Source organism: Amphiura filiformis, chromosome 11 (genome assembly GCF_039555335.1).
Source record: "Amphiura filiformis chromosome 11, Afil_fr2py, whole genome shotgun sequence".
Classification (NCBI taxonomy): Eukaryota; Metazoa; Echinodermata; class Ophiuroidea; order Amphilepidida; family Amphiuridae; genus Amphiura; species Amphiura filiformis.
This window is the reverse complement of record NC_092638.1, coordinates 45,232,005-45,258,447: the sequence shown is the minus strand read 5'-3', so window position 1 is coordinate 45,258,447 and position 26,443 is coordinate 45,232,005. Positions and strand designations below refer to the sequence as shown.

At 38.2% G+C, this 26,443-nt stretch overlaps 3 protein-coding genes and 1 long non-coding RNA gene across 4 annotated transcripts in view; 3 read left to right on the top strand and 1 right to left on the bottom strand.

The window, feature by feature from the left end:
• LOC140163707 (craniofacial development protein 2-like) overlaps window positions 1–1,406 on the bottom strand; it is a 3,442-nt gene extending 2,036 nt beyond the window's left edge. Inside the window, exon 1 of the mRNA XM_072187023.1 lies at window positions 1,026–1,406. Coding sequence (XP_072043124.1) covers window positions 1,026–1,406 — 381 coding nt within the window. The remainder of the gene's footprint in view (window positions 1–1,025) is intronic.
• A 1,424-nt stretch (window positions 1,407–2,830) lies between these two features.
• Window positions 2,831–4,066, top strand: LOC140164018 (uncharacterized). Its single transcript, XR_011860463.1, has 4 exons — window positions 2,831–2,945; window positions 3,115–3,270; window positions 3,560–3,645; window positions 3,947–4,066. It is a non-coding gene; the product is annotated as an uncharacterized lncRNA (long non-coding RNA).
• Window positions 4,067–5,265: 1,199 nt separating this feature from the next.
• On the top strand, window positions 5,266–21,253 carry LOC140163706 (coagulation factor V-like). Its single transcript, XM_072187022.1, has 8 exons — window positions 5,266–5,344; window positions 5,547–5,579; window positions 6,826–7,142; window positions 7,352–7,565; window positions 7,704–8,032; window positions 8,736–8,877; window positions 20,104–20,520; window positions 21,243–21,253. The coding sequence occupies exons 1-8, from the start codon at window positions 5,266–5,268 to the stop codon at window positions 21,251–21,253; spliced, it is 1,542 nt and encodes a 513-aa protein (XP_072043123.1).
• Window positions 21,254–24,195: 2,942 nt separating this feature from the next.
• LOC140164142 (vitellogenin receptor-like) lies at window positions 24,196–26,267 on the top strand. The gene is made up of 4 exons (XM_072187385.1): window positions 24,196–24,280; window positions 24,491–24,643; window positions 25,766–25,882; window positions 26,125–26,267. Exons 1-4 carry the CDS (start codon window positions 24,196–24,198, stop codon window positions 26,265–26,267), a joined length of 498 nt encoding a protein of 165 aa, XP_072043486.1.
• Window positions 26,268–26,443: the final 176 nt, after the last annotated feature.

The window sequence follows — 26,443 nt, the reverse complement described above, 5'->3', positions numbered from 1 at the left end:
ACATGGCGCATAAGGGTAATTGTACGGTGTTGTTCACAATCCACAGCGCCAGGTTTCTTGGGAAGAGCAATAAAGATTGATTTGCTCAGGTCTTCCGGAAATATCCCATCATCATACATTCTGTTGATGACTCCTGTCAGTTTCTCAATTCCATAATCCTCTAATGCTTCAATCATTTCAACAACTATTCCATCTGGCCCAGCAGCCTTATTTCTGCTCATCATTTTTATAGCTGATCGAACCTCTGACTGCAATATTTTTGGACCCTCAATAGAATCGGGAAAGCTTGGCAAACCGTCAATTACATCGTCACTTACATTCAATCCATCTTTTCATTACATCATCTTTCCCATATTACCATTCTTTGCCTTGATGCACCCAGAGCTTGAACAGCCTGATTTCCTGCCTGAGATCTCATTTATCCTCTGGTACACATTCCGATTCTCTCCAAATTGACTCTCAATTTTGGCACATTCACTATTCAGCCAGGTCTCTTTGGCCTCCTTGCAACGTTTCTTTATTTGCCTGTCCAACTCTCTATATTCTTTTGAATCCCTGTCCATGATATTTTGCCTGTCTCTCATCATTGATAGAATTTCTTCTGTCATCCACTTGCTTTTACTTTCTCTCTTCTTCTTTGGCAGGCATTCCTCTGCTGTTTCAACCAAGATATCCCTCATTGATTCCCATGTCATCTCTTCTCCTTCGTCTGTAAGTTGCTCAAACCTGTTCTCCACTTTGATGGAATACTCCATTCGGATCTCTGGTTTCTTCAGCTGTTCAAAATCTACTTTCTTCGTGATCTTCGCTCTCTTCAACTTTCTCAGCTTACAACGAAGTGTGCATACTACTGGAATATGATCACTTCCGCAGTCTGCCCCTGGATGTGTCTTCGCATGTTTCACTGCTCTTCTAAATCTGTCATTAATGGTTATGAAATCTATCTGGTTCCTTGTGTGATCCCCAGGGCTCTTCCATGTATATATTCTTCTGGGGTGCTTCTTAAACCAAGTGTTTGTGATTACCATGTTGTTTGCTTTACACCACTGCACCCATCTATCACCACGCTCATTTCTTTCTCCAAGTCCAAACTCGCTTACTGTTTTGACATCTTGTCCTTGCCCCACCTTTGCATTCAAATCTCCTATGATCAGTTGTATTTCATCTGATTTGCACTGAGACTTTGCTTCCCCCAGTTTATCATAAAAAGCATCAATCTCCTCTTCTGTGCTCTCTGCTGTGGGAGCATATACTACAATAACAGATATATTGAAAGGTTGTCCTTGTAGTTTGACTAGCAAAACTCTCTCACTTACAATCCAATAGCCCAGCACACATTTAGCCATATCTGCATCTAGCATTAGCCCAACTCCTTTCTCATGCTTGTCACCACCTGCATAAATCATCTTGAAGTCATCGATTTTGAAGTCTCCATTATTTGTCCACCTGGTTTCATTTATTCCTAGTATGTTGATTTTAAGTCAGGTCATCTCTTGCTTAACATTTTCGAGCTTCCCACTCTGCTTAAGAGTTCGCACATTCCAGGTTCCAACTCTGATGATCTTACTTTTTCGCAAGATGACCTTACTATTTCGAGCAGTAGCTAGCTGACGGTCTGGGTCCACCTGCTCTCCATGGGACACCCTACCGGGCGAGGAGCCGTCCACATTAGGTTCCACAACCCCCTTCACGCCGTTAGTCTCTAACATCAAATTGTGACCTTCCATGATTATTCTTGGGAAACAATAAGTGTGGTATCCCGTTGCCTTCTTCACTGCAGCATTGACAGCCGTGTTTGGGCATGTTGGGGTTGCCAAAACGCCCATCACTAAATCGAGTACTGCCGATATCCTTGAATATATTAAGGAGCGCCAAGAACTCGTACCACATCGCTGCTGCTCGATGCAGGGCTAACCATGTATCAGGGTTTAGCCTGTTATTGATCCTGCCGATCCTGTTGGTGCCATCCAACATCAACTGGCCCCTAAGATTTCATGGTCCTCTTTTAGTCGGCTTTTACGACACGCAGAGATTACGCAGGAGGAATTATTCAACAGCCCCGTCCCCAGGCTGTGAGACATCAAATAGACGAAAAATATTTACCTAATTCAATGCCTAAAGGATATAAAGGAAAGGTTTCAGCATTTAGTCCAGTTGCCACCCATACTGAATCATATGGGGATACACCTGGTCGCCTGCCGAGGAGGTCTGTGTGTATGTACACCTCAGCGGCATCAGTGAAGTCTCGATTTTTCCCAGACTCAGGTGTCTCTACCCTACAGAAGTACCTGAAACAGGTATTCTGTCCTACCACGCAAACGAAGCTGAAGACTAAAACTAAAAATAAGCCCTAGCCCTAGGCAACTGGATGCTGAGAAGGAGGAAGAACTAGTATAAGCAGGAAAACACATGGAGCACCCAAAGGATAATAAAAACATCCAGTGGGAAACCCAGCCCCTTAAGATGATAGTAGGGTGTTGGTAAGGGTAACTTTCAGCTCCGCGGCTATAGCCTCCACGGCTATAGCCTCCCCTTGCTTTGCACTACTGTATCATTTACTCGCGCGAAAGCGTACTGTGCCTATTGCTGTCCGTCAGCGGTTTACGCGTATAACACTGGAAAATTGCTTTCTGCGAATCTTTTGTGAACTTCAATATGATATTTCATGCCTGACTTGCATGATAGTGAAAATCGAGTAATTGTGAAAAGCGTTGTTGTTATATACTAAGCCAATGACGAAATTAATGCTTTAACCGAGTCACTGTCTCACCTACCTACACAAAAAGTATGTTTGACAAATATGTATTGTTTTCGATATTATTTTATCTTAGATTCGTGCGACAGCTCGGCAAACTTTAACTGCACTGACACTGATTGCATCAGCTTTGATAGAGTATGTGATGGAGTTAACGACTGTATTTATGACAATGATGAACTTTACTGTGGTATGTGGCATCCTTGCTACTTTCTCTATACACCTCGCACAAGAGTACTTGGCTCAAAATATCCAGATTTAATTAGAATAACTTTTTCTAAGCTGCTTTCTCTCAAGGTAAAAATGTGTAACGGATATTTCGCCAATCTTTTCTTTCCTACTCCTTGCACACCTGGCAGGTGGATGCCCTCAGAAGTGGTATTATTGGAGAGGAAACCTGTATTACGTGTATGACGATATTGAATTGAATTATGCAGATGCTACCGAATTTTGCAACAGACTTGGAGCTACCATCACTAGTATTCTTGATGCTGAGGAACAAGGATTTATTGACTGTAAGTATTTGCCTGGGGAAAAGGATTACATATTAACGGCATGAGTGCAATTCACTCTTCTCATTTAACTCCATTATTATGTTTGTGTATTGTTTTTAAGTGTGGTAACTAATGCTTACTAATAGCTAATTTATTGAATATTGAAACTGTCTGCCGCTTAGAAAATCGAAATTAATCTTTTACGAGTATTCGTATGGAAGTGCATGTTTACTATGTTTAGTGTCTGTCAATTGAAACTTTCACATTCATAACAACGTTTATTTTCATTTCCATGTCACTTTCATTCTAGATTTAGGATCCAAGACGAAAGATATATGGATAGGAATAAATGATTTGTTAGAACCCGACAACTTCATATGGCTAGATGGATCACCGGTAAGCTTAAAAGACAAACTCGTCTATATAGCGTTGCGATGAAAAAAGACCGATTTTAACATTAATTGGAGATGAGGAAGAAGTAGCTGACAAAGGGGAGGAGGAGGAAAACGGAATAACAAGATGAAGAAGAAAGACCATTTAGAAGGAGGAGCGAGAGACGAGGAGAAGAATAAAGATATGAAGAAGGAAGAGGAGAAGAAGAAATAGATGACGAAGGCAAAAGGAGGAAAGTAGTATTTAATAAAACAAATTCACTTAATAACTCCATGGGTGTTGGTTTTTTTTCTTTATATAATAGGTGAATTTTACTAATTGGAACTTAAATGAGCCTAACAATTCCCCTCCTAAAGAGGAATGTGGACAGAAATTTGCCATTATAGGGACGTGGAATGATGAGCCATGTGATAATTTTATGGAATTTATATGTAAGAAACCGGCGATAGGTAAGGATGACACGTGGTTATTTGTCTACCTAGGCTTATACAACAAAAACGCCGTTAAATGTTGAATATACACAACCAAAGTAAATGCATCTCTTACGTTGTTTACCAGTGATTTTCTCTTATCTTCAAATTCAATTTATTACGAAATTCAGGCTAAACCGTACCGAGTTAAAAGAAATTACTTTTCCGCATGAAATAACCTCAAATGTGAAAAAAATCGTAAAAGTGTTTTACTCACTTCTTAAGCTTTCACCTTGCTTATTTAAGTTAAAGCCATAATCTAGGATTTCCGTCAGATTTTAATTTGGTTATTCTTTACCAATAATGCTGAAATAAATGAGGTCAAGAGGTAAAAGTTTCTGTTCATTTCAAGCCGGAATAACGAGGTAAAGTAAAAGAAACCCCACTGGCTATTTTGGCTTAACATGGAGGTCTACGGGGAATAATATGACTGCTCTGTTGACCCACAGACATATAATAAATTTGGTTGATTCCTTTTAGGTGTAAGTTGGGACATGGATAAACATTACAAATGTGCCAAAAATTAGGTTTGAAATAATATTAGCCAGTGTCATATTATAAGGTCGTACATTATGACTTAAAAGGATGGGGTATTTTTTTCAAATATGAGCAAATATGCGAGGATCTGCAATGCTTACTATAAGTTTTCACCTAGAAATATTTATCACAGGTGCAAAATTTATGGTGTACTTGGAAGAGGGAAGTCTTTAGGTTAATATTGATAGCATGCTCAATTTTGTTAGCTTCAAATTGGCTTGTGCATGTAACGATGCATTTAAGCCCACGCTCTTTTTTTTTTTTTTTTTAATTTCGAGCTGTCCGTGGTGATCGATTTTCCTATCCATTTGCGGAGGTATTTACAGAACCTTGAAATACGAATTGTGCTAGATATTTGCAGCTCCGGAATGCAACGAAGGCATGTTCGAACCTCGCCAATATAGACAATTATACCTGATTTCACATGCTCGTAAACTGCTATTTCTCACATCATATTTTGTCACTCTAAATGAAACAAAATTCAAATTTTTTAGACGAAAAGACTTCTAGAGATACCATCCTACATGTCCACATTCGATTTATGATTTATGGGGGGTGTGTGGGTGTGTGTGTGTGGGTGGCTTGTGCTAGTGTATCCCGGGGAGTATTTGGGAGAATGAACTGGCAAAAGCTTATCTCTCACATTCATGGCTATTTTGTTACAGGATCTGAAGGAATGGATACACTTCTGAAGGGTAAATACGCTTTGATTCCCTTTACTTCTCTTCTCTTCGTAAGATTGCTATGCGCAAAATGTAGAACAACTGTTTATTTCAGCTAGATGCAAACAATTATTTAAAAAAAAATAGGATTAACAAAATAACAAATAGTTGTTGCATACTTCATGGTGAAAATCGGTAACAAATTAAAACTGTTTGTATTTTCTACTAATTTCAGGTGAAACGGATCGATTACAAGCTTCTATTCAAGGTAGAATATCAAAGGACTGTCCATTCGGACCTGTGTTTACAATTATTATTGAAAACAGAATTAAAAAGACTAGTTTGCATATGACGTCGTGTCGTGCCGTACTGCGCAGGTCAGTAACCAATCGCATCGCGCCTTTGCCTTGACGTCAGACGCAAACTAGTCTTTTTAATTCGATCTTCAATTATAAATCTCGCACCGTAATGACCTCGCTGCTTTTATATTATGTTTTGCACATGTGCATGAGTATGGACGAAGGTATATACAATTTAGGTATGGCGAAGAAAGCACAGTATCCGTATTGTTTATCAAAATAACATAATATTCGAATCATTCGTAAACATGATTGAAAATAAAAGATCCATACAGGGTGATTTAAAAAGAATTGTACCCAACTTAATCAAATTTTTTCATGTCATTGTGCAGCCTTGTACTTAGGAAATAAACTATAATAGAACGCAATGATAAGTGTCCTGCAAGAGAAATTTTTGAATTTTGACAAAAAGATGGTTTTAATTAGAAGATATCGCATTTTGAAGTTATCATCCCATTTTTAAACAAACACAAAGTTAAGTATATCTGTTTTGTTTTTGTTTTTGGGGTTTTTGGGTGTTTTTTTTTTTGCCTTTTGGTTTTGTTTTACAATGTCAGGTATCATGTTATATATATATATAATAGAATAAATGACTCATTGACTTGTAGAGGGAAATTTGAATTCAAATTGTATTGGTGCAATATCAATACCTAAGCAAATAAGCAAAAGGTAAAGACCTGCTTTTTCACCAATAATTTGGAAACATGGCCTTAGTACTGAGTGGGTATAAATGTGGGTATAAAAGTATTTTATTTTAATTTGTATTATTTTATAGACTTATTAATTTGTATTATTTTTCATATAATTCATGTTGAACTGAAAAAGTGCGAGGCATCAGCAGAGTCAGCACATACAGATAGTATGTGCAACTTCGTTTTTGGTGTGTTTTCTAAGAATGTACTTTTCTTTGACACTGTTAGAGATAAATACATGGTTTTCATCACCAATAAAAGAAAACATACTCTCCTATTTCAGCTTCCAGGAAATGATTTCAATGTCAGAAAGTATTTTATTTTTATTTTTAAAGTTGGGTTCATCTCGCCATACTTAAACACCCACTTTAAACAAACTTTCTATAAGCAAGAGAGTTGGCACGAGTGGGCTGGAAGGCTGGATGGAGATAGCTTCTAATTCTTAATTATTTGTATTATACAGTTGGATGTGCAATTCCATTGGGCATGCAAAGCCAGATTATTGCCGATGACCAAATATCAAGTTCTTCTTACCTCGACTATGACAGAATGCCCCAGTTTGCTCGGATTCTGAATGACAGCTTCTGGATGCCGAACCCCAGAGACGATGCTCCCTGGTTGCAGATATCTTTCGATGAGCAAATGATATTCTCTGCGTTTGTGTTAGAAGGGGTTGTCAGTCTTGATGTCGGTTGGATATGGATTGATGAATTCTATTTCATGTATGGCAATGACTTAATGCTGTGGAAACCCTACAAATATTTTGAGCATAATGGTAAGGTATGTTTCCGGTTTCATTGCCTGGGTTTCATTGTTGTTTTAGATCGTCTGATTTAATTCGTTTTAATTTAAATGGAGAGACCTAACGGGGTATTTTTGTGGGAATCCGGCAAAATGTTTTTTTTTCCCAGTCAGTACAAATTTGTGTCAGTATCGATCTATATCATTCGTATTATAATTAAATATTCAGAATTTAAATTTGATTTTAGTGCGGAGATATTCCTTGCTACGACACCTCTCTCGAGACTCACCAAGATGAAGTTACCGTATTCGTGAATGAGCATCCATGCCGTCGTCTGCTAGTGTTTCGTCAACAATTCAAAGCTAATCACTTGCGTTTCTATCCAGTTGTTTCATCAAAATCCGATCTTGAACGACTAAAGACTGGGTGTCAAATTGAAGTCCTTGGATGTGTTGACAATGGTAAGAAAGACAATTTGCATCATCAGTTGAAATAAATAAGTCCCATTAAGCAGAATGGAAAGCTTAGATTTCGCAACAATAAGACATGAATTGGTTGCTGGTAACGTTACTAATATCGTATGTATACTTAAACCACAGATTGTGATTATTCTCTTGGTGTGGCTAGTGGTGGCATCACAAACATCGAAATGCATTCTTCTAGTTCTTTTAATACAATGTACACAGCAGACTCTGCGCGATTGAGACTTATTGCGGATATTGGAAGCCAAGGATCTGGATGGATCCCGGACACCAATGATCCTGATCCATGGCTTCAAGCAAATCTGGCTGATTTGTATATCATTCGGAGTATTGTGACGCAAGGATGTGGTAATCAGATGGCGTGGGTTGAGGAATTTTGTCTTAGTTACGTTGATGAGCAGGGAATGGACCGATGGTATGCTGGATTATCAAACGATGAATGCAAGGTAATGAATGTTATTTATCTGTGTCAACTCCAATGACACCTCTGTCACTTTCAAAGATGTATTAGACCGAAATAATGAACTGAAGACCTGTTCAATTTTTAGCAAATCAATGCGGTATTGGTTGCAGATTTATATGCTCCTTTGCATTTGCACCAAGAAATCTCATCTGACACTGAATGGAATTTGTCCAGCGTGACATCACGAGGTGTCACCGTATTTGGAACGTATTTTTATAATGATATTAGAGCTAGAGAGCTTGTTATTCAAATACAACGTCGTATGTCTGTCTAACAATTCAAAACCACTCTGTGACGGCACGAGGTCGTCTATTTAGCCAGTCTTGAATATTTGCGAAAACAAAATGAATCCGCGCGAAGCAGAAAATGCACAACATTTGTCCGTTTTACAATAATATAAATTATCAATCTTTCGCATTACATAACAATAGGTATTTATGGCGAGTTATGAAATTGGTACTTCTTTCGTTAAATTTCAAATTTGATTGACAGGTCTCTGTTGTGGATTCAGATTTGATTGATAGGTCGTTTGTGGAAAACGGAATAGTTTATGGGCAAAATATGCATTGTTCAAAACATTGTTATTTAAACAAATTACGTAATAATACACAAGTCATGAATGATAGTTACTAACAAAAGCAAACTTTTTAATCACTGGAGATTACTTTTTAGTAAATTGGTTATAGGTATTCACCGGAAATAAAGACAGTGAACGCCTAATACGTATTGACCTTTCACCTGAGATTGAAGCAATCGCTATCAGGATACATCCAAAGAAAAGTTTTGTCCAACCATGCTTAAGAATAGAGATTATTGGCTGTGCAGCGGGTAAGTAAAATATCTATGTTAACACAACGTTTTCACTGTCGTTCCGTAGTATGGAGAAGTCATTTTACTTTTACATCCATCATTTACATAGAACAACCAACTATATTGTATTGTACTATGTGCTGTTCTAAAATGCAAGTTGTTTTATGCAGTGTTAATCATTTTTATTTACTGATCAATCCACAAGTATGACTAGTATATACACATCGGTATATTGGCATTGTTTTCTTCCATACATTCAAATATTCATTTTATTTCCATAAAAATCATTTCAGCAATAGATATCAAAAAATATACAAACACGATATCGACAAAAAAGCTGGAAGACCAAAAAGGAAAAAAGAAATTACCAAAGCAAGGCAGTATGGTAGCAGTAATGTACGATTAAAGGGACCATTGAAAGAAAATATTATTTGGTATCAAAATAAAGCCCATAAAATATAGAATCAATATTTAAAACAATTGAAGAACTAACTATTTTAGAAATAAAAATACAATGAAAACAACGTACTCGATTTACCCCCTTCCGACGCTACATCGCGCGTCATTATCAAAAGTAGAAAATTGGGCGCTTTCCGGATGACGTCATTGTGGTTACGCGTTTTGTGTTGCGTTGACATTTTTGCCGGGATAATTTGACAACAGCGATCGCGATCTAAATATCAGATGCAATAATCATGATAATACAACCACTTAGGCCTATATAATTATTTAAAGGTCAAGTAAAAACAAAATACCAGTTGATTGTCCACATGTTATCAAAAAGAGGAAGTGGAGGGCCTTTTTTATTTATCATTTATTATTTTTTTACAATGCAAATGGATCATTTAGGCCTATGTATTATTCCCGGACATTTATATTAGTTGTGTAACTTGTAGAGGAAGATGATAGGATCGAGGCTCTTGTTATTTGATGGTTCTCTGAGAGGATGATTAAAACAAAGCCTCTAAATTGAAATACTTATTGGACAGAAGCAAATCTAAACAATTGACAATATTATTAACTTTTGAAACATAAAAAAAGGAAGTTTTCCCTTATAATAACGAACATAGCATTAAACATTTCAGACTCCCTCAATGGCAATGCTATGCGAAAGGAAGCGGGTGGGGATGATCAATTGGTTTTTTTTAAATCATCATCAAGCATGCAGCTTCCTATTTTACTTATTCATAATAATGACCATCATGCAGTTATTGTTAACTACATGTATGCACACAATACAGGGGCACTCACAATAGGCAATTGAACCCTACTGGTAGCGCTGTGTTGTAGCTATACGGGTTGAACTAGTTAGTATCATATATCAAAAAGTATAAAAGCTATGATTTTAGTACTTTCTCTATGTTTCAATTACTTATTCTTTTCCAAATATCTGAATCTTCAACCCGGTACAAGCTTTAATAACGGGGGAACATACATTTTTATTAAAAAGAAATCCTACCATCTATCCAAACCGTCGCCGTGTTATTCCAATGCACATTTTACTTCACCGGGCAGCCATTTTTTGATCGTATTTTGAAGATTGGTGTCATAAAACCGTCATAGGTACAAATTTAGTACTTTCTGTCAATCAATTATGGCTTATTCTCTACATGTCAATCTTTAAATAATTGGCATAGTCCTTATAATAACGGTGGTCCGCCTTGATGAGTAAATGACAGCAAACAGCTGCAAACCAGTGAAAAATATCCCAAAACTCGGTCAGTGGAGGTCCGCTCGTACATGTCAATAGAGTCATTATCGATTGGATTAGTCGTCCGTAGCGGATAATTCGGTCGCTCATTGGATCAATATTATCAGGTGGTAATAAATTTGCATTGGACAATAGATTACTATATAATGGTTTAGTACTGCATATATCGGTTTAATCTTCAATAAGCGGGTTTATGGCTGGAAAGGTCACGGTGAATTCGCCGTGGACGTAAGTGCACTATGCCAAGATATGATTCCGATGACTTTATGTAGGCCCTACATGGCATGTATAAAACCATAAAACTAATTATGAGTATAGGCCTAGGCCTATGATATAGTGACGATGACGATGGGAATATCGCCAAGATTTGCCGCAACACATAAATTGCAGATGATGTGCCGGCGCGAGCACCTCCCATGGGTATTATTATAATAGGCCTATGTATTTTTTCCGTAGGGCCTACCTTAAAATATTCAAGAGATGATTATTTTTCCCAAAACCTGACAATTGGTAAAAAAAAAGCCTTTTCTTCCATTAACTTTCAAAAGTGCTTATTTTCATACCCCAAACATGCCAAAGTAGGCCTAGGACAGGCCCTTTTATTTTGCAAATTTATTCCCCTATACCATATGTGTTATAGGCCTACGGGACACTTGCCAATAAATATTATTTGAGCCATTGGCACTGGTTCAGTAGCTGAACGGCAGATGAAGAACATGACATGCATGCTGTTCTTGAAATAAATTACGAGGAGCGCCTACAAACATACATAGGCCTTCAAAAAGCCTATGCTACAAAAATAAAAGTACATCAAATGGGAAATATTATAGGCCTATAGGGGCCTACACTTATTTTTACACTTATCAAAAGTAGAAAATTGGGCGCATTACTCGTTGACTGCCGATAAAACGCCCAATAAAGACTTAGTCACCGGACCGCGCCGGCCAGTTAAAGTACATGCCCTATCACACCACTCCACACCATACATAAATTCTCCCAGTCACATTTCCCAAATATGAAATTAAAAAAAATTCAAATTTTAATTTACTTCTTTTAAAGTTTGGCAGAGGCGGGGTTCGAACTCACGGCGCAACGCTTAGTACTCTATGAGCCTAGCGCCTTAGACCACTAGGCCACTTGTCTTCTTGTTATTCATCTGAAACTTATTTAAAAATATAATCGCAACTTCAACATAGGCCTACCACGTGACAAGCAAAGGCAGAACACGTATTATATTTTGGAATTTTATCTGCTTAAGGGGTTGTTTGGAATGACAGGTGAGTCAGGGGTCAAAAACAAAATTTTGACCTTTTTGACCTCAGCACATGTGTATGTATGATCTGCCATACAAAAATTTAAAAAACAATACCTCAAAGTATCATTTTTAATGTTTTTGTCATAATCACGCTTTTCTACAAATTTCATCTGTTTGTACCGGGGGCGTGTCTGTTGCCAGGTAGGCCTACATGACAGCATAGGCACACGTTACAACCTTGAATAATAATACAGAATGACGTTATATTCTTCTTAACCTATCTTAGAACTGCCTATTATTTCAATTGTTATACTGTTCTGGTTGGTTTATTGCATATACTGTATAGAAATTATGCAATATGACGTCGAGCATGACAGAGTCATCTTCATTCAAATAAAATTCAGGTACCCGTAAGGTACCACGGAGCAATTCGCACGATAATACAATAAAAGAGATGAAAGGTATGAATGGTTGTGGAATCGAATTGCAGACCTGTCCCTCTGTCACCTTAGAACTGCATCTCGTAGGCAATGGTAGGTAATAAACCAACCGGAACGATATAACAATTGAAATAACAGCATGTCTTGGTCTCAATTCAAGATGTGCAATTTGGACACACCTACTCGTTGGCTGATTTATACTTCAACAGTTCCTCAAAGTGATATCAGAAAAGCCACTATCTCATTGTTCATTGGCCCGCAGTATGCGCTCGCCCCGGGGCACTCAACTTTAGAATTGATGGGTATATGTGCCTACATTTTGTACAAGCGTCGCGAAGTAGGCGCATATCAGTACAAAACGTTGGTTTTTTTTAATAAAAAAAGGGTCAATTATGTACAATCAAAATGAAAAAGGGGTCATTGGGTATAATATTTTGAAAACTGAAGGTGCCTGGTCATCGGGTATAGTCGGCTTCAAAAGAGGGGTATATATTGACAGGCACATACCGTCACCTCTAAAGTTGATGCCCCCCCGGGTGCTCGCATTATATTTTGTTCATGGCTCGGCTTTTAAAACTCCCACACATCACAATAAGGCTATTGAAAAGTGTATAGAATAGCTAATGATAGACTGGTCCCTGCGATTAGTCGCGGACCCGAGCGACAATATAGTAAACACATCGAGTTTATAACACAAGTGACAGTAGTCGTGAATTATGGAGGGTTTCATTGAACTTCTACCAGCAAAATATGGAATAATACTAACACAAGACACCAATCGAGATGATGATACCAGCCATAATGGAAGGCTTGTATTTGACCTTCTTATGAATCCAATTTCGTGGCGAGAAGTTAAAAAGGTAATGTATATTTCAAGAAATTTGGGTTCAAAAATTCCGTATCAGCTCGTATCATCAATTCCGTAAATATGGCGTATAGAGGCACAACTTGACAATAAACTGAACTATTTAAACGTAAAGGACGCACTGGATACACATAAATTTGTGTTTCCTTGCTGGCGGAATAGTTGTAAAACTCTTTTTGTCAAAAAGTTGGACAATTTATGAATTATGATTGGCAAAATAGCGAAAGGAAATAGACTTTTCCAACCATGTAAAACTACACTGGGTTGTTGACATGGTCGACATACATTAAGACATACGCATGTTCCTAAAGTAGGAGGTAAGTACTATAATTAATTGTTTAAAGTGCTCAACATACCAGCAAAAAGTCATAGGGTCATCAGAGTACAGGGACTTTGTGAAATACTGGGTACAAAAATAAAGTGCGTGAGCCGATATGCAACATCAAATATAAAAGCCGATTTACATAATTTCCCATGACCTTACAGAAGTGATCGTGCTCAAATATAAAACTATAGAGTTTGGTCCTTGATATGCACCATCAATTGTGTACTTGTGATCAATATTGCTAGGCAAACAATCACAGCAAACATGCCAAAATCCTCCCATTTCTCCTCCATTTACACACATATAAACCCATCCCTTAAAACATTAATGTGTATTATAATAGAGCTACCATTATTTATATTGTTGAATTCTCAAGCGCATAGAGACAATTAATACGAGCGTCCTATGATACATACACAATACATAAAATCGATTTTGATCTTCGGCATTACTCGGTGACCTCCGATAAAACGCCCAATAACGCCGGTCAGTTAAAAAAAAATGCTTAAGTACATGCCCTATTGAGATAAGCAATCCTTTTGTGATATGTCCATTCATCCATATAATAATAGCAATCAGATTTTTGGATGGATGTTTTACACAGTGATTGGAGAAGAAGCTATGTAAATAATCAAAAGTACATGTCTACAAATTGACAAGGACAACTCCTTTTGTCAAAATTGTTTTCACCTATTGCTCAGTATGTTAATTAATCCGATTAATTACGTAATTTCGCCAGCGTATGATATATCAGTACTAATATGTAGGCCCAAGGAGGTTAGATATAGAAAGAAGAGGAAATAGATTACGTATCGCATATTGGTCCTTTGTGCCTATTAGAGTTTCCGCCAAGGGAGGAAGAAAAAAAAGGAAGGGGGGGGGGGGGGGAAGGAGAGAGAGGGAGAGGGAGACCGATGGAGTCACAGGGCTCTAAATTACATAGGCGTAGATCGGGGGATAAATGCCACAATATTTTGCCAGGGGATGGTCAATATAATCACCCCCCCCAATATTGACGCCTGTGTATTGGTTTGTGTCGAAATTAACCTCATATTTGGCCATTTTATAGCCACAAAATGCCATTTTAGCGCTTTGCGCGAATTTATTCCACTTTTGTCCCATATTTCACCAGTTTAGTTTCAATAGGCCTATGCTAAAATTTTCGCGCGCATTTGTACCATAAGGTTCACTGTACTGGGTACTTTTAAAAATCCTAACCTAACCTAAACATAACTTTAACCCTTAGATTGGAGCTCTACTAGAAGTAAAAATATAGATAGTGAACGAATTTAGTATTTCTATATCTATGTGAGAATGATACAATAGAGGCCCTGCATGAAATTATTGATTGGCTCCAAACAAAGGTTTTCAACCGGTGTCCTTCACCGTAGTTATGGCGGAGTGCAGTCCATTCAATCAAATGTTGTCATCAACCTATTTGATCGTAGTGCAGGATTATGTGTGTGAGACGAACTGTCACGGTAGATTGCAATCATGCTTTTGTTGAATGCATTTGAGTAGTCCGCCATATTTACGGGATGATACGTCGCATGCAAGGCCTCTATATGACATGATGAACATAGTCATTGATGCATTAGTTTTAAAATAGACTAGGCGGTTACCCATATTTGGCGGTTCTCGGCTGGGCGCGATTACCAGGCTGATGGTGACATGCCCATATGACAATTTTTACTAATTTGACCTCAGATGACCCCAGGGTGACATTGGATGACCCCAAAATGACCTAAACTTATAACTCTAAATGTTGACTGTACCTACCAAGTTTCATGCCCATATATGAGCTTTTACTAATTTGACCTCAGATGACCCGTGGTGACCTTGGATGACTCCAAAATGACCTTCAAAAAATGCTGCTTTAAATGTTGACTGTACCTACCAAGTTTCATGCCCATACGACACTTTTTAGTAATTTGACCTTAGATGACCCCTGGGAGGGGACCCCGTGGTCAGATGACTTAACGAACATAAGCATCTTCTTGCCAGCACAGAACTATACCCACCCACCGAGTTTGAGCCCCGTACGACCTAGTTTCATGCCCATATGACAGTTTTTAGTCATTTGACCTCAAATGACCCCTGGGAGGGGGCCCCGTGGTCGGATGACTTAACGAACATAGACATCTTCTTGCCAGGACAGAACTACACCCACCCACCGAGTTTGAGCCCCGTAGGACCTAGTTTCATGCCCATATGACAGTTTTTAGTCATTTGACCTCAAATGACCCCTGGGAGGGAGCCCTGGGGTCGGACGACTTAACGAACATAAACATCTTCTTGCCAGGACAGAACTACACCCACCCACCGAGTTTGAGTCCCGTACGACCTAGTTTCATGCCCATATGACAGTTTTTAGTCATTTGACCTCAAATGACCCCTGGGAGGGGGCCTGGGGTCGGATGACTTAACGAACATAAACATCTTCTTGCCAGGACAGAACGTCACCCACCCACCGAGTTTGAGTCCCGTACGACCTAGTTTCACGCCCATATGACAGTTTTTAGTCATTTGACCTCAAATGACCCCTGGGAGGGGGGGGGGCCGGGGTCGGATGACTTAACGAACATAAACTTCTTCTTGCCAGGACAGAGCTACACCCACCCACCGAGTTTGAGCCCCGTACGACCTACGACGGCCTCACATTAGCAGTCACAGACAAAACCTAAATCTACAGAATATATCCATTACTCGTCGATACTCGAAAGAGCTCAAAATAAATAACTTAGAAAATTTTCTTGATGTCCTTTAACATGTTTTCATAGTTAACCATCGTTAGCCATGGAAATCTATCATGAGAACTGACCGGTGACTAAGTCCGATTTATTGGGACGTTTATCGGCAGTCAACGAGTAATGCTTTCCGGATGACGTCATTGTGGTTACGCGTTTTGTGTTGCGTTGACATTTTTGCCGGGATAATTTGACAACAGCGATCGCGATCTAAATATCAGATGCAATAATCATGATAATACAACCACTTAGGCCTATATAATTATTTAAAGGTCAAGTAAAAACAAAATACCAGTTGATTGTCCACATGTTATCAAAAAGAGGAAGTGGAGGGCCTTTTTATTTATCATTTATTATTTTTTACAATGCAAATGGATCATTTAGGCCTATGTATTATTCCCGGACATTTATATTAGTTGTGTAACTTGTAGAGGAAGATGATAGGATCGAGGCTCTTGTTATTTGATGGTTCTCTGAGAGGATGATTAAAACAAAGCCTCTAAATTGAAATACTTATTGGACAGAAGCAAATCTAAACAATTGACAATATTATTAACTTTTGAAACATAAAAAAAGGAAGTTTTCCCTTATAATAACGAACATAGCATTAAACATTTCAGACTCCCTCAATGGCAATGCTATGCGAAAGGAAGCGGGTGGGGATGATCAATTGTTTTTTTTTAAATCATCATCAAGCATGCAGCTTCCTATTTTACTTATTCATAATAATGACCATCATGCAGTTATTGTTAACTACATGTATGCACACAATACAGGGGCACTCACAATAGGCAATTGAACCCTACTGGTAGCGCTGTGTTGTAGCTATACGGGTTGAACTAGTTAGTATCATATATCAAAAAGTATAAAAGCTATGATTTTAGTACTTTCTCTATGTTTCAATTACTTATTCTTTTCAAATATCTGAATCTTCAACCCGGTACAAGCTTTAATAACGGGGGAACATACATTTTTATTAAAAAGAAATCCTACCATCTATCCAAACCGTCGCCGTGTTATTCCAATGCACATTTTACTTCACCGGGCAGCCATTTTATGATCGTATTTTGAAGATTGGTGTCATAAAACCGTCATAGGTACAAATTTAGTACTTTCTGTCAATCAATTATGGCTTATTCTCTACATGTCAATCTTTAAATAATTGGCATAGTCCTTATAATAACGGTGGTCCGCCTTGATGAGTAAATGACAGCAAACAGCTGCAAACCAGTGAAAAATATCCCAAAACTCGGTCAGTGGAGGTCCGCTCGTACATGTCAATAGAGTCATTATCGATTGGATTAGTCGTCCGTAGCGGATAATTCGGTCGCTCATTGGATCAATATTATCAGGTGGTAATAAATTTGCATTGGACAATAGATTACTATATAATGGTTTAGTACTGCATATATCGGTTTAATCTTCAATAAGCGGGTTTATGGCTGGAAAGGTCACGGTGAATTCGCCGTGGACGTAAGTGCACTATGCCAAGATATGATTCCGATGACTTTATGTAGGCCCTACATGGCATGTATAAAACCATAAAACTAATTATGAGTATAGGCCTAGGCCTATGATATAGTGACGATGACGATGGGAATATCGCCAAGATTTGCCGCAACACATAAATTGCAGATGATGTGCCGGCGCGAGCACCTCCCATGGGTATTATTATAATAGGCCTATGTATTTTTTCCGTAGGGCCTACCTTAAAATATTCAAGAGATGATTATTTTCCCAAAACCTGACAATTGGTAAAAAAAAGCCTTTTCTTCCATTAACTTTCAAAAGTGCTTATTTTCATACCCCAAACATGCCAAAGTAGGCCTAGGACAGGCCCTTTTATTTTGCAAATTTATTCCCCTATACCATATGTGTTATAGGCCTACGGGACACTTGCCAATAAATATTATTTGAGCCATTGGCACTGGTTCAGTAGCTGAACGGCAGATGAAGAACATGACATGCATGCTGTTCTTGAAAAAAATTACGAGGAGCGCCTACAAACATACATAGGCCTTCAAAAAGCCTATGCTACAAAAATAAAAGTACATCAAATGGGAAATATTATAGGCCTATAGGGGCCTACACTTATTTTAATCCATGGATGGTAAGGCCCGGGGTAATCCTAGGCTATGCGAAATTGATGTCAGTCATTTCGAAATATCCAGCCGGGCGCGCTGTATTTTACAAGATTTACCCGATCAACATAAACTTTGTAACTGTAGGCCTACCTCTGATAAAACGCTCGGACACTTTGCACTTTCAAGTTTCAGTGGGAGTTGAGATTGGATTAGGCCTATAGGCCTAAGCATTTCCGAAAACGCAAACTAAAGGCTGACATATTGTTCATACGATTGTTTGGAGTGGCCTTTATATGTTCCTCTCGACTCGTGGTTCTTTATCTTCAAATTTGCATGTTTCTCATTTTTCATAGGCTTTTAAAAATCCTGGTTAAAAATAAATAAAAATAAATTTCGGCTTTTATATATCATGTATATCATGTATATAGAGCCTTTTCCCAGATCTCGGAGGGTTCAAAGCGCTGTAATTTCGCTGCCATAGTACTTATCACAATCAGATCGCATCATCTATAGGCTGGATGCTGCCGAACCTGTTGCAAATCTAGCCGCACTTGGATTGTAACATCCACCATCTTTTCAGCTCCCCAAATTTCATTGGGTGAAGGAAGTTTTTGATATCAACCAAACAATTAATCACCGATGTTTGAGCCGGTTTTTGAGAAGCAGGAGGAAACTGGAGATCCCGGAGAAAACCTGCGAGCATGGATACGGGATCCCGGGATCGGGATAAACCAAGTTCACATGAGTCTTTTGGCCGCGCGCCGCGGCTTGAAGTTGAACCCGGGACCTCAGTGGTGCAAGGCGAGGAAACAACCGCGCCAACTTGTCTCCCGAGCCTAACTTTTGTTTTGAACCTGGTCCCATGTGTGTCTCTACACGGAGCGACCGTTTAGAAACAAACAAACACACTTTAATCACTCGCAATTCAGCTTCCAAACTTCGGAGTCAGGATCGGCTTGCGTTTTAGGCCCGGCGGTTGTAAACCTAGGCCGCACGCCCGGGAGCCGTAGGCTAATTTAGGCCTGAAGAAATTAAGTCGCATGTCATATGGGCTAACCCGAAACATCATTGCCTTCTCTTTCCTATCCTCACCAGATATTTCAGAGGAAATAGGCCTATAGGCCTAAGTAAAGAGTTGCTATATCAGAATGCCTAAGTCAAAACAAATGATACTCTCTTGCAAAAGCCGAGCAGCTAGCACTGACAGCTTTGACTTTGTCAATATGTAGGCCTAACTTACTTATGTTTCCCCGTTATTGTTGGCCAATATATATAGGCCTAGCTAGAATTTATATATAGGCCTATCATAGTAGTCATTGTAGCTTTGTAATTTATATTATAATATCCTTTTTAATATACTTGTTAGGCCTAAAAGGCACAGAAAAGTTCATTGCTGTAAACACGTCATATGCGTTGGTTTAGGACCAAGTCTGGCCTATGCAGTGTTGCCACAACGGAAAGGATAACCACTTTGACGTCACATGGGTTGCCACGTGTCTCTGCACATATGAATTGGGCGGAACGACGCGACATTGGGCGCTTTGTCTTTATTTGCTGATTTGGGGGGTTAAATGAAGGAAAATTGCGTTTATCATTTTAGAAATGGATTCTATGTGTTATTAGCTTTATTTTGATACCAAATATGTTTTTCTTTCAATGGTCCCTTTAAATCTGGGTGTTCTCAACTCTCAACTAGAATCTGACACACTCAGTAGCGATCGTCGTGTTATTGATCAAATGTTAATTATACCATATCGATGCCAAGTTAACATAATCAAATATTTATCTATATCTATTTATTTACCAAATCTATATAGGTGTTAAGAGATGCGAAATAGATCATTTGGCGTCTTGCGAGTTTCCTAGAGTATGTACCCACCAAACTGGTCTTATATCATCTCTTGGTCATCCAGGAAAATATCCTCAGCGTAGCTCATGCACGTGGAACATCATCACCGATCAAGGCTCTTACATATACCTGTCATTTATCAACTTCGATATTCCATCTTTGGGAGAATGTGATTCGACATCAGTGATTGTTTACAATGGTGACGTAGAAAGTGAAGAATTCAAAATCGATAACTTTTGTAATGATCGAAGACCTCCTGATACAATATTGAGTGACTACAACCACATATTGGTGGTTTTGCAGTCGGGAGCAGAAGATGCTGGCAGTGGTTTTATTGCTCAGTACGAACAACACAGCCGTGTCAATACTACCAAAGGATCAGGCGGTAAGCGGTCTGCTGTTAGGCACTGCCTATACGTAACTTTAAAACATACTCAGTATGCGAGGATTAGGTAATTATCTGCATGGATTCAGTCAGAGAAGTTGAATGAATATTGGATGGGCAAATGAATATGTATCCCAGGTCTTAGACTATGCCATAGTCGAATTTTGATTTAAATAAAAATATATTATTATTAATCATGATGAACGCATCTTGTTGGAGCTACATATCTTGAATAATGGCTCACTTTAATACTGAACAATTCTGATTTTGGAATCTACAAGTTTATTCGCGAAGACCCGATTAAAACATTCGACTATGTACTTTGACTTTTAAGCAGGACTTTGCCTCGGGACTTCGTTCTCTAAAACACACTGTCAATCATACTTGTTTATCAATCAAATGTAAAAAGGGCAGGGGTCCATAGGACCCTTGGATTTTTCTTCTTATTTCGAGGCCTGCATGAGACGCCGCGTGGCTGCTGTAAGGGAAGCCAACGGTGGACACACAAAGTACTGAAAGACTGGTAAAGAAAGAGATTAATTTCAAGTGAAGTTGGAAGAGGCAGTATGATGCCTGAAATGTGCTCAGCGAGTAAACAAAAATGTTATCTGCATGTTTTTGTGGTTTTTTTTGTGTGTTCTTTTATCCTGAAAACTGAATAGGCCTTTTTGCAATTTTTATTTTCGACCTCGTGTTACTTAAACATTCATATCTTTTCTCAGGAGTGTCGTAGGGTAGTGATTGAAGTGTCCAAAATGCGGAGGACAACCCCCTGCATACGATTATTTAGCAAACGTACAAAATTAGTTGCTAAATTTAATAGTGGGTAAATTTCCTAACCATAAATAAACTTTTTTTGCGTAGTGTATTACAGGTAACAAGTATACTTAATGGCAATTGTAATGACTTATCCTTCACTTTTAAAGCTTTATATTCTCCACTTTTCTTTCCAGATAAACGTTGCCAGGAAGGGTGGTCGTACTTTAAGGATAGCTGCTACATAGTATTTGACAATGTGAACTCCCTCAGTTGGCTTGATGCCGAGGAACTGTGTCAAGAACAAGATGCACATCTGGTGAGCATCAGAGATGAACAAGATATGGACTTTGTACACTCGTTGATTATAAGGAGTCTCAAAGATCGTGTCGCTCCACCGGTGTATATATTTATAGGTTAGTTTGATGATAAAATGTTGAGCTTATTGTATGTGCAATGAAATCGTGACTATGATTATGTTATGACTCTATATGGTATAATTTTTGTGAATATTCTCAATCATCCAGGTAGTTAAACATAATGAAATGAGTATTAAATATGTTCATCTGGACTTATTATTTTTGTTAGCAAGGGTATTGCGTCTCATCCAATACGCATCATCAGGCTGACTGATCAGATGATGGACTCTTGACCTGTGACACACTTGATGGTATGACGTCACAGGTTTGAATGACTCTGCAGTTTACACGCACCTCAAATTTGCCAATCATTCATTTGAGGATTACGATGTGCTAGTGCTCGATAGAGAACATAAATGGTTCAAAAGAGGGGTCAAGGAGGCCATACATGTCCGGCGGGAGGAACATTCGCTTGCAATTGACAGAGGAGGCGGACTTCGCCCAATTCGCCACAACCTTTCAAAGACCTACGACGCAGCAATCAGGAAACTATCCTGTGACGTCATACCATCAAGTGTGTCATATGTCATTAGTTCATCATCTGATCAGTCAGCCTGTTGACGCGTCTTGGATGAGACGCGATACTGTCGCTATCAAAAATAGTAAGTCCAGATGAACATATTTAATACTCATTTTATTGTATAATATGGTATAGTAATGATTGCAACTCAGGTTTGATATCTGGCTTTAATGGTGTCAACTTGATTAGACCACCAAAATAGATCAGAAAAACGCTAATATTATCTAGAAAACGCTTATATGCGAAATATGTAGATACATTTACATTAATTATTGTTTTTTAGGTTTAAAATTAAATCAAGAGGAATGGACCCACAAATGGGTAGACGGACGACCAATGAGTTACACCGATTGGCATGCGCCCTTCGAGTAAGTCCGTGTTCGTTCATTTTTTTTTTTTTTGCTTTTTGCTATGCAAGGTCCCTTCTTATCGTAGGTGAGCACAGCAGCTGATAGATGTATCCCATCATGCTCTGCAGTACCATAGTAGAACTGCACATGCCATAGAAAGTGTACACAAAATCCCTCACTTCAACTTTCAATTACTCACTTATATCAAGGGAGCTTAGACTTTTGTTTGAAAAAATATGATATCTAAAGTATTGTGAAACTATCCATAGTGATCAATATCTAAGCTTACTTGTTTACATTTTGTATACATTTGCTATGGAGCAAGCAGATAGACTGCAATGCATGATGGGATACTCCCTTTAGCTGCTGTGGTAGGTGAGTGTATGAACCATAACTCATCCATAAAACAATTCGATGTTAGCTCAATAATTTGTTTCTGGTCTATTATCTTCAAACAGTGCTGAACGATGGACCGAACGTCAGCCAGATGGCGGCATGCTAGAGTTATGTGTACAAATTGTTATGAGAAATGTTCACTCCACAAATCATTGGCATGATATACCTTGTGTGTCTAGCAATGAAGCGTCGCAGTTTATCTGCATGAAGCAGCTGAAAGGTATTGTTACAAAGACGACAGTAAATTGTAGGCATTAAAATAGAATGTTTAAATGAGCTGTGATTTAAAACGAGTCGTATTATGTCACCTTGATGTCATACATGAAGAAGAATATGGACATGGGAATAGCTAGACAAAAATGAACCTCCATTAGCATACAACTACGTATGTAAGACGGGCCCCTTCAAAAGGTACATGTAGTTGTAATAATTCGTTATAATCATACAATCATCCAATTTTACAATATATTTATAACGATTTGCAATTTTTTCGTCAGATGAAATTTCTAACATCATTGAAATTGGAGATCTTCCAGGCGAAGGTATGTGTCTTATATTATTTTATTGATACTAATAACTATTGTTAGCAGATGGAGATAAACACAAAGATGTGCAATGTCAATACGTCTAACACCTTGTGGTTGCCACAAAAGTAATTTGAAATCTGCCTACGACAGTTCAAAAGAGCAACAATATAGGCGAGCGACAGGCAGAAGCATTGGTCATTCGTCCCTTTGTGAAACTCACGGTACACGTCATGTTTCTCATTAGGTTTCACTGCCTGAAGAGAATTGATCACAACTTAAAATTTCCTCCTGGGATTAGTATCTGTCAATGAGGGGACCAGATAAACAGGCTGTCATTATAGCTAGAGGCAGTATATGACACAGATGGGTCAATGAGTTACATAAAAATGACCTTGTGTGGTATTTAGTTCCCAAGAAGTGAGTTTTGCCTGAGGCAATTTGTGGTTAAATGTTGATCCCTCACTACATGAGTTATTACCGCCGAATTGGTTTAAAATGGAGGTAAGATATGAACAATTCTGTTCAGGCAGTGAAACCTAGCTTGATCCATCGAAGGCGATGTCTGAAACCTTTCTACGCATTTTTGTACTCGTGTGTGTTTGTATAAATTTATAACTATTTTTAAATAAATATTCAAATCTCTTATAAATCAAGTCAAAATGTAATTTCTCTATAATGTACCTACAGTTACATGCCCCGAAACTTTGATGACTTGTTTAAACGGTGAATGTATGCATCCAGCACTCGCCTGTGATAAGCGGTCTGTTTGTCTGTCAGAAGAGGAATGTCAAGGTGAGAATATTACTTATATTCTTAATTATTTCTACATGACAGAATTAATGGTCGTTTGCTTAGGCATGAATCTTTTTACTATTTGTGATATTGTTCTCTTTTGTTCATGTTAAATTCAGTGTTTTGTTAACTTTTTGCAATATTGTTAAATTACAGCATAGTATAAAAAACATTGTTTTACATTTTCATTTTTACTCTCCTAATAATTAGCGAATGAAGCGATTACATACCTATCAACAATCTTACAAGGTCAATGTCGACAATCGGAATATCAGTGTGCTAGGAGTGAAGAATGTATCTCTGTCTCATTCCTGTGTGATTTCAAGAAACATTGTGCTGATGGATCTGACGAAGAAGGGTGTGGTAAATATATGCTACCTGAACACATCCAGAAATACAGCTAAAAGACACACAAACGATTTATGAACCGACGATATTGGACGCCCCAACAGACACACTAATATAAATACACCTCCCTCAACCAAACATAATTAGGCCAACAAATAAGTGTTTGTTTGCCCAGACACGACCGACCCAAAAAATCAAAAAACATCAAACAATTTTTGTTTTCTTAACAACGATATAAAAATAAAGAAAATTATGTTTCTTCATATAAAAATGCCATTTCCTCCCCAACAATATTTTACCTGGGATTTTGTACTACAGGCTTCCAGCCCATCACACATCAAACATTTATACAGAATTTATACTGAATCTTTATCAAAATTTTGTTGCCAAAGAGGTTATTGGTAAGGTTGAAAAACAAGTACAAAATGTAATGCTGAATGTGGTATATTTGCTCTCATCCGACTTGCTGCAACATGTGTCTGGGCAAACAAACACTTTTTTTTTGGACTTACAGTAAATTTGTTCGTTGTGCATTCTTTCTTGCACTTTAAGAATATCATCCGTAAGTATCCAACTTTTAAGTCAAAGCAATGACATTTCTTAACTAGAACTAAATGATTGATAGAGTTTTGCTCAAATATTTGGTCATTTGAAATATTAATGCAAATTTAGATTTGTTACACCAAACTACCTCGGCTACTACTTATAACCCGCATGTGCATTATTCATTGCCACACCCTATATGATTTCTCAGGTGGTGTAGGAAGCGATATCGCCAATTTTGAGGTCGCCATTGGATTAACACATAATCATGAACTCTTCACAAACAATTCTAAATTTGTTATGTGGTGTCAAAGCAAAATTATCTTACTCTAAAACCGTCGGGGTACGACAGTGTACCACACTGCAAGTATGTTAATTTTCCATTTGTAATTGCTAACCGTGTATTTTGAATGGGGCTGTCAGCCCTGTATCTTCGCCAGCCTCGTACGTCACGTGTTGCGCTTCCTACGCCGCCTGTGATTTCTCAGGAGAGGGGAAAGCGCCCCCGTGTGAGAACGGTTGAAAACAGTAAGGGTTTTAAAAAGTAAACACTCATGTCTGAAACTCTTAATTCACATTCTGGTGTTTTTTTAGATTACCCATCATGCACTGTGGATGAGTTTCAATGTGCTAATGGTCAATGTATCAGTGCTGCATCTAGATGTGATTTAATCGTCGATTGTATATCTGGATCTGATGAAGAGATGTGTAGTAAGTTGAAATAGTGAAGTAGAGCAAATAATTCTTCATTCGTGAATGTAAATGTAACCATAAGAATCGTGGTACGAAAACAGATTATAAAGGAGTTTCGCAGCCTGTTCAAGTCAGGAGGGCACAAAAATGCGTCTGTATGAAGAAACGGAAGTATACAGTTGCGTACCAGTTTTCAAAAATCGGGTGCTTGCTTTGTTCGCAGTAATAACCAATAAGTTTTTCATTGATATTTTCTCTAGCTGATTCATCTGTGGGATTTCAATGTTACGATAGCAGATGGTTACCAGCGCATGCTCAGTGTGACGGTCAACGCGACTGCTCTGGGAAAAATTGGGAAGATGAAACCTCAGAATGTGGTGAGTTTAAAGTGGAAGTACCCTGAACTAAAGCTATTATACAACTGAAATAATGATGATAGCTAAAATTAAGGTTGCATGTATGTCTGTGAATTATATTACTTTCACCGATTATACCTGTTAGCCTCCTGTTCTGATTGGAATGTTGATAGATAATGCCATGATGATGATGATTATGATGACTTTTTAATGCTGTTATTAT